Source organism: Myotis brandtii, unplaced genomic scaffold (assembly GCF_000412655.1).
Source record: "Myotis brandtii unplaced genomic scaffold, ASM41265v1 scaffold59, whole genome shotgun sequence".
In the NCBI taxonomy this organism is placed as follows: domain Eukaryota; kingdom Metazoa; phylum Chordata; class Mammalia; order Chiroptera; family Vespertilionidae; genus Myotis; species Myotis brandtii.
This window is the reverse complement of record NW_005370223.1, coordinates 986,854-996,322: the sequence shown is the minus strand read 5'-3', so window position 1 is coordinate 996,322 and position 9,469 is coordinate 986,854. Positions and strand designations below refer to the sequence as shown.

Sequence of the window (9,469 nt, the reverse complement as noted above, 5' to 3'; positions counted from 1 at the left end):
ACCCAGGCACATGCCCTTGACCGGAATCGAACCTGGGACCTTTCAGTCCGCAGGCCGACGCTCTATCCACTGAGCCAAACCGACTTCGGCTGGAACATATTTCACTATTAGTATTAAAACACGTGCCACCTGCCACATTGTAGATCTGCACTGTGCGATACAGAAGTCATACAGTTACTGATTATTTGAAATATGACTAGTACAGATTGAGATCTCGTAGCAAAAAACTATAAACAATACAAATGTTTATCATAAGAATGAATAAATTGTGGCATTGTCATATCATGTTAAAACACCTTACAGCAATGGAACATATTTCACTATTAGTATTAAAACACGTGCCGCCTGCCACATTATAGATCTGCACTGTGCAATACAGAAGTCATACAGCTACTGATTATTTGAAATATGACTAGTACAGACTGAGATCTCAAAGTGAAAAATACAGATTTCAAAAACTTAGTATGAAAAAGATTGTAAAATCTCTCAACTTTTTACACTAATTTTATGTTGAAATGATAGTATGCTGGATATATAAAATGTAGGATTAAAATTAATTCCACCTTGGAAAAAACCACCTTTCAGCAATGTGAAAAAACACACACACAAAAACTTGTATCTGGTCCTGGCAGATTTTGCTCAGGGTTTCGGGTTCCATTCCCAGTCAAGATTATGTACCTCGCCCTAACTGGTTTGGCTCAGTGGATAGAGCTTCGGCCTGCGGACTGAAGGGCCCCAGGTTCAATTCCGGTCAAGGGCATGTACCTTGGTTGCAGGCACATCCCCAGTGGGGGGTGTGCAGGAGGCAGCTGATTGATGTTTCTCTCTCATTGATGTTTCTAATTCTCTCTCCCTTCCTCTCTGTAAAAAAATCAATAAAATATATTTTTTTAAAAATTATGTACCTCAGTTGCAGGGTGGATCTCTGGCCCCATTTGGGGCGCATGCAGGAGAGTGGGGTGCATGCAGGAGGCAACCAATCAATCTGTCTTTCACACACTCGATGTTTCTCTCCCCACCACCCCCATCCCTCCAATCCACTCTCTCGAAAAAAAAAAAAAAAATCAATGGAAAAATTATCAAGTGAGGATTAAAAGAACAACAAAAACCTGTATCTGCATTAAACAACTTGAAAAAAAAATCTCACCAATATATGTTTAGTCAAAGAAAGTGAATACATTTTGTATGATTTCATTTATATAAAAGCTCAAAACAGGAAAATTAAAGAATATTCTTTAAGGGTGCATATAAAGGTGATACAACTATGAAGAAAAGCAAGGAAAGGATTATCATCGAAGGCAGGACAGCGATTTCCTCAAAGAGAGGCAGAGAGGATTTGGAAAGAGCATAAGAAGGACTTTTACAGTGTTGCACTTTGGAACTAAGTGGTGTTACTTATGCTTTATGTACTTCTCTCAATGTCTATTACATTAAAACAATAAAATAAAGAGGCTGAAAGATCCTGTGGAAGCACAGACTCTAGAACTGACATGAGAGGAGGTTAACGGTGTGATTTGAGAGTTTTTAGTAAATAGGTGATAGAAAAGGTGCCTGACACTTTGGATGAGAGTAAAAAATGACCTGAGAAGATGAAAGAGCCAAGGACAAAACTTTTGTAAAACAAAAACACTAAAGGGAGAGTAAAATAGAAGCCAATGAAGGACTCAGGAAAATCCAATAATGTAGGAGAAATAGGAAACAGGGAAGGTAAGAGTGTCGTCTGTCAGTAGTTATCAATTATCAGGTCAGATGAAGACAGAAAAGAGGGCACTGGATTTGGCATCTAAGACATCACTGGTCTTCAAGCAAAACTGTAAGTCAAAAGGGGAAATAATGTCTTACCTCAAGGAGAAAGTCTATTTTCTCTTTATTAGGTCTAAGAAATAGCTGGTTAAATTGAACACTAATTGTTCTACCTTCCAATATATCACGGACTGTGTTACAGGCACAGACTTTAAAACAGATTTCATCTAGAGCTTCATTTCTGTAGAATACAAAAGTAGATGCACTAATATTTTTTTAAATGAAAAAAGATATATATTACAAAACTAAATTCACAAGAATGAGCCATTTATTCTTGAGAGATTAAGATTTTAGGATATGCAGGCACACTAGTAAATACCCAAGTCAGGGGGGAAAGCATAACAGAAAAGTTTTGAGTTTATTAAGGGACAATTTAGTTACAAATTAGGTAACAGAATCGAATTCTGCTTTGTATAATCTTTTTTCCCAAGCACTTTTTAATAGAACATTTAAGGTTCCTCTGACTATGTTAATTTCTATATTCTAACAAAAGTGAAAGTATTGTCACAGGCTTATAGGTAATTTGGAAGTGTGTTTCAGATAAACCTGAAATGCACACTTGCTCTTTTATTCAAAAATCAAAAAGTAATTCTTTGATTTACTTACTTACCCCTGTTGAGCTTTCTGAAAGAGTTCTCTCAGTACTGACTGTCGGAACTGGATAGGTAAACCGAAGGTTAAGTTATCTTCAATGAAAATCTTTATTACCTCCTAGAAGACAGACATAAAATTGCATCCATTTCAAAAATCATGGCAAAGTTTCTTTACTTTTAAAGTCTCCCATTCCCCCCCCAAAATAAAGCCTTTCCCCCAAAAATATTAAATTTAAAAATAAATTTTTAAAATAAGTCTTTCTATAGTAAAAATACACATTGAGGAAAAAATCACAAAATGTTACACTTATTTATGAATGAAAATTTGTGTAAGAGACATTTGAGCCAATTGACAACACTTGCTGGGGAACAAGATCTCAGATGCTCCCTCCCTCATGCAACGTACCATCCAAAACTACCAAAACTGCCGCTCACTTTCTCCTCCAGTCTTAATATTTGCAGTGGCTATAGTAAGGCTAGGCTACAAGGTTATACTTTCAAATCAGACCCAAAACTTTAGTCTCCATATAGAGGGTATTTGCTAAATGAAATAAGTCAGAGAAAGACAAATACCATATGATTTCACTTATATATGGCATCTAAAAAACAAAATAAACGAGCAAGACAGAAGCAAACTCATAGATACAGAGAACATTTCGGTCTGCTTTCCTCTGGTGAGACATTTTCTAGACACCAGGCATACAAATGGTAGCCAGATGGGAGGGGCTTGGGTGACAAAGGTGAAGGGATTAAGAAGTACAAACAGACAGTTATAAAATAGTTATGGGATGTAAAGTATAGCTTAAGGAATACACTCAATAATATTCTAATAACTATACATGGTTATTGGGGGAATCACTTTGTAGGTTATATAAATGTGTAATCACTGTGCTGTACAGCTGAAATGAATACAATACTGAATGTCAACTGTAATTGAAAATTTTAAAAAAAACTTTAGGCTACATAACACTAAAAGTTCTCTACCTGTAATTTTAAAAGTTAAAAGTCCTGCATATAAAGTTTCTTACAGAATTCACTTAAAATGGGCAAACTGTGTAACTTCAAGAAAGGATCGTATCAATAATAGTCAGCATCTATATAGTGCTTTGCCTCAGAGTTTATAAGCAGTAACTTCTCACTTAATTCTCACAAGAAGCCTATGAAATTGGATAATTACTACCACTATTTTATAGGCCAATCTCACAGTCTGATTTGCCACAAATCAGACACATACTAAATGACAGTGCCAGGATTCAAATTCAGTTCTATCTAGCTTCCAAAATTTTTCAACTACACTAATGCAACTCCATCATAAGACTTACCTGATAATTGCCAGATCTCAAACAAATATGGACTTGACTATATGGAGTTAACTGTTGAGATGTAATATCAGAAGAAGGTACGAGAACATCACATGCTTGACAATAGCCAGCTAGCCGCTTCTCATCTATGGTACAATGAAGAGATAATGAACCTATCTGTAAAGTAAGAGGTATATATCATTATCCATCAATGTAACAGAAACAATAGTCTAACACCTACTTAGTGCATCTGAACAATACAAGAAAATGTTAAAGAAAAATTCAGGGCTGGAGGAAACATAAAAAATATACAGGTTAAAAGTTTAGAACAGGGGTCAGAAAAACGACTGCTCATGTGCCAAATCTAGCCTGCAGCCTATTTTTGTAGAACCCTTGAGCTAAGAATAATTCTTTGGGTCTTAAAGGGAAAAAAACATCAAATGAGAATATGCAACAAATACTATGTAAGGTGCACAAAAGCTAAAATATCTACTATATGGCCCTTTACAAAAAAGTTTGCTGACTCCTGGTTTAGAGTTTTCAGGCGAACAGACAGGTAGACAATATCACTCTAAGTAGGTATGACAATTAAGAATTTGATTAACAGAGTAAACGTTGTTAGAAACTTAAAATATTTAAAAATACATAATACTTGACGGAAGTTTACAGGGGGAGAACAGAGAAAGCTCAATCTTCACTCAACTAGAAAGAACAGGAATGCTTCTACCAAAACAGAAAAATTGTTTTAAAGACATTTTTTTAAAATTTAAAGCTTTAAATTACTCTCCCTAAATGCCATAAAATTAGAAATTTGATGAGTACCCCAGGCAAAGTAAAATGGGGATTCCCAGTAAGCCCAGATTAGAATTAACATAGATCTCTGGAGAATTTAAATTTGTTTTCTCTGGTGAGGAAAGGAGTCTGAAGTGGGACATTTTCTAGGCACCAGGCATACAAAAACAGTTATACACTTCAAATTTCAGTTGTCTGAACCATAAAAAGAAAAATGCAAATGATAAACACTTGAAAAAGTTTATCCTTATTAAGAACTAAGAAAACACAAAATTTTTAAAGATACTATATTTCACTCACCGAATTAGCAATTTAAAAAAGAAACGTCACTGCTGATTAGAGTACTCTTAGAGAAAGGTACCTGGCAAAGCAATTTGGTTTACAGCCTATAAAAAATAGTAGGCCCAGAGTGGCTCAGTTGGTTGAGTGTCCTCCTGTGCACTAAACGGTTGTGTTTGATTCCTGGTCAGGGCACACACCCAGGTTTGGGTTCTTACAGAAGGCAACCAATCAGTGTTTGTTTCTCTCTCTCCTTCTCCCTCTCCCGTCTCCTCTCTTTAAGCATGTCCTTGGGTGAGGATTGGGACAAATAAATAAGTAACCACTGGAAGTGGCAATTACTACCTGCAAGAATTTAACTTGAAAGCAACTAAAATCCAAAGAGAACTTTATGCTTGGAGATATAAAATTGCTGCTTTGTAATAAATAAAACCAGTAAACAACATAAATGCCCTAACATCAGGGAAATGAAGCAAATCACAGAATAGAACACATTTTAAATGTCTATTCAAGATTTAAGCAAGACACAAAGTAGTATATACAGAATAAGCTTAACTATATAAATACATACAGAAAGAATAAAAACCAGAAGAAGTTAAAATGACAACAGGGGTTATTTCCAGGCAGTGGTGGTATAGATTTTTAACAACTGTTTTCAGTGTTTTTTTGAACTTGGCAGAGTTACTACTACAATAAATACTTACCGTTTATCAAAAATATTAAAGCCAAAAAATGTACAATATTGTAAAGGATTGAATATTATGTGCCTGCTATGACCGTATTTACCTCTGCAATTAGTTCTTTGGTTCTAAAAAATTTTTCTCTGGCATTTTCATAGACAGCTGAATTTGTAGAGCCTTGCTGGAAGTATGCTGCACCCAAATCATAACACACCTAAAATGGTAATGAACACCAATTTGCTTAGTAATTTTTCATGTACTTAAAAGTTGACAAAATCCAAAATTATCTTTATCTCAGCAAAATACAGGTACATCCATAAGAAAAAAACATTTCAACGAGAAGTGAATTAATGACCTTCATTACAAGTAACAGAAACCAACTCTGACGAAGCAGAAAATAGATTTACTGGTAAGATTTCAGGTGGCCTACAGAATTAAACAAAGGGGCAAGGGAGGCACGCAGTCAGGACAAGAACCACACTGGTCTAATGAGAGACCATTGCAGCAGCCACCTCAACACTGGACTCCACAGCTCCTATCAGCCTCAGCCACCAGTGCTAGAAACACTGAAAGCAGGAGCTACATACGCCTGTACTAGTACTGACCCTGCAAACTAGATTTTACTATCACTGTTGCTGCTACTCATCATCACAATGGATTCTCTATCATCCCCACTTCACTGACATTCTAGCTCTTGATGCAGTCTAAACTAAATGTATGTGTCTGTGTGACATTCTTGCCCCCAAGCAGGTAAGGCTAGAGAAAGCTCGTTTTTTGTAATTTTCAGCTCTATTACTAGAAGCAAGCTCTGCCTCCTCCCACCAAGTCTCAGATGGTTAGAGAGTTCTTCTAAAATAGAAGAGGGGAAGAGATACTGGGGAATCACTCCAAAAGTGTGAGGAGGGGGCCCCGCTGGTGTGGTCAGTGGTTGAGCATCAACCTATCAACCAGGAGGTCAGGGTTCGATTTCCGGTCAGAGCACATATCCGGGTTGCGGGCTCAGTCCCCAGTGGGGGCGCAGGAGTCAACCCATCAATGTTTCTTTCTCACACTGATGTTTCTCTCCCTTCCTCTCTCTCTAAAATCAATAAAAGTATGTTAAAAATAACAATATAAGTAAATAAGGCCTACTTTTTTTTTTTTTTTTTAAGTCTAACACGATTGCCCAGCCAAAGTGGCTCGATGGTTGAACATCAACCTATGAACGAGAAGGTCACGGTTCGATCCTCGATCAGGTCAAATGCCCACGTGGCAGGCTCAATCCCCAGTAAGAGGCGTGCAGGAGTCAGCCAATTGGTGATTGTCTCCCATCGATGTTTCTCTTTCTCCCTCTCCTTTCCTCTCTCTAATCAATAAAAATATACATATTTTCAAAAGCCCTAGCCAGTTTGGCTCAATACATAGAGCATCAGCCAGCAGACTAAAGGGTGCCAGGTTTCATGCTGGTACCTCGGTTGCAGGCTCAATACTCAGCCTTAGTCCCTGGTTGCAGCACATGCAGGAGCCAACCAAGCAATACGTCTCTCTCACATCGATGTTTCTTTCTCTCTGCCTCTCCCCATCCCTTCCACTCTCTCTAAAAAATCAATGGAAAAATATCCTTGGGTGAGGATTAACAACAACAAAATAATACTGGAATGATCTCATAAGATTTCCAAAAATTTGACATGCACTAATTAAATACTGAAATAAATACCTGACACTGCATCTCCTCGGTTTTGATTTTCAATCCAGCTGTAGAACTCTCGGTTTCTCCATTTACCATGCCTGGCTCCATGGCCAATAAATCTAATGTTCTCATTGTATGGACATAAAGATCCTTGTTCAACTTAAGGGCTGCCTCTAGTACCAAAATAGAATCAGAAGCTTGTTCTTTTAGCTATAAAAATTCAATAAACAAATTATTAAAATACAAAAATGGCAGCAATGGACTATATTAATCAAAATACATTTACAGGATACTTAGTAGCTTAGTGTACTAAGCTATTAAAAAAACTTTTTAACACAATAGGAATGCAATTAAATTTGTTGAAATAGTTACCTTAAAATTAAAAAAAAATTTTTTTAGGTGCTAAATACAGAATTAGAGATCATTTTTAAATTATGGCAACTCCCACATTTCTACTTTTATATTACTAGATCAATTAAAAAAATATCTGTTGTATTTTTTTAACTACAAAAGTAACTTAAAAATATAAGTAATGTTTATCGTAAAATTTTTAGAGTATATAAAGATATCATATCTGCTAAAGTATTATGAAATATTCGACAACAGAATGGTAGTAAAGCACTCTATCAATTAACAATGAAAATCTGTACAAGTTACCATATTAGCAAGCGGTGTTCAAACAGTGAAAACCTAAATGTCACTGCACCTAGACTTTGCCAACTCTCACCTACCTAAGGTTAGGAGAAGCATCTGAATATGCTCTAAATGTGTCCCAGAATGTTAAAGTATAACTGATGCCAACACTCACCACTTTCAAAATATTTTCTGTTAGCTCTTTCTCCTGTTGCATCTGATTCATACTAAAAGAGAAATAATTGCAGAGTATCAAATGTTACTCCAAGGACTGAAAATTCAAAACTTAAAAGCATCATCTTTGAAAACAAGATTATATTTTAATAAAAATGTTTTCATGCTATTTCTTTTCATGCTTAAAAAAACAGAAGTTGAATTAAAATGTTCTTTTACCATTATTTTCTCATATGCTTCACATTAAAAAAAACACACACCTCAATTAAAGAATAAAACTTACTGGCAGCAAAAGCTTATTTATTTCAAGTTAGAATCTATGCTCTCTAGCTCCAAATTTTAATAAGCTGCCACCTGGGATTTAAGAATTAGGCTTAAAATTCCAGATATGATCAAACTTTTGTAGTAACTTTTGTACTCTAAAATAATATTTACATATATTAAAATAGTTCCCCCATAAAAACAAATATATCTTCATGTAAATTTAATTAAATGAAAAAAATCATAGTATTTTGAAGGTCAGCTAATACTTATTAAGATGAAAGGCACAATTCACAAAGCACTCCCCTTCTCTTTCAGAGCTCTCTACGCTAAATACGCAGAACACTACATGATTCTCTAACTCCTCCAACTTCAGCTTCTGAGGAAGGCCTCTTGCCCTCCAATTTTCGCTCTGTCACTTATGTAGAGGTTATTAAAGATTTGCAAATGATGAAAAAATTTCCAAGTAAGGATCATATGAAAAAAGTGCCAGGTAAGGGTTATATCTGCCAACTTACACACTTAATTGAGGAGGTCCAGGTTTTGCCTGTTTGACAGGAAAACTACTTTGAACGATTGTCCTAATTGCCCTGAAGAAAACACAGGAAAAAGAAAATTTAATACCTTATAAATGTCACTTCAATTATTTTTTCAAGTATTCCTTAGAAGATTCATATTATAAATTACCGGGAGTGTGAACTGACATAAAAACTTTGTAAATCATCCACAGTTTTTTAAAATCAGAATGCTTTCCATCTATGCAGTCACAAGATTTTTCCATTAAACTCACTTCCCAAGATCCTCTGGGAGAGCTATGAAGTATAAGGAACCCTTAAATGCACACGCCTGGAAGCTAGAGTGAAATTAAACGGAGGATACCCAACACACGTTAGGTTTGTAAGAAAAGTTACCATTATGCTCTCCGTCCTGGGAGCACACCTGCGCCTTTCCCTTCCCCTTCTTTCCCCCAGAGGCATGCATCTCCTGGACTTTAAGGGTCCCTACGAGACTTGAAACCAAGGGAGCCATGGGCAGCAGCAGCTCGACCCGGGCTTACCCCGGATCCTGTCTCCAAGGCCCCCTTTTCTCTGACTTCTCAGCAAGCCAAAGCAGCCCCGCCCAGTTTCATTTCTTTCCTCTAACATTTTTAAAGAAACAAAGCCATTCTGCATAGGCTCTCGCCTGTTGCTTCTTCTATCCTAAGCCCTTTCTTGTTTCACTGTCCCCAGCTTTAATAAACGTACTCTCAAAAAAAAAAAAATTTTTTTTTTTTTTTTACCATCT

General features: G+C 36.2%; 1 protein-coding gene across 1 annotated transcript in view; it reads right to left on the bottom strand.

Annotated features, from left to right (window-relative positions):
• INTS8 (integrator complex subunit 8) overlaps window positions 1-9,469 on the bottom strand; it is a 41,280-nt gene that overhangs the window by 26,267 nt on the left and 5,544 nt on the right. The window contains exons 4-10 of the mRNA XM_014550198.1: window positions 8,704-8,775; window positions 7,926-7,977; window positions 7,145-7,327; window positions 5,555-5,662; window positions 3,719-3,874; window positions 2,414-2,514; window positions 1,843-1,984 (exon numbers count right to left, since the gene is read on the bottom strand). Coding sequence (XP_014405684.1) covers window positions 1,843-1,984; window positions 2,414-2,514; window positions 3,719-3,874; window positions 5,555-5,662; window positions 7,145-7,327; window positions 7,926-7,977; window positions 8,704-8,775 — 814 coding nt within the window. The remainder of the gene's footprint in view (window positions 1-1,842; window positions 1,985-2,413; window positions 2,515-3,718; window positions 3,875-5,554; window positions 5,663-7,144; window positions 7,328-7,925; window positions 7,978-8,703; window positions 8,776-9,469) is intronic.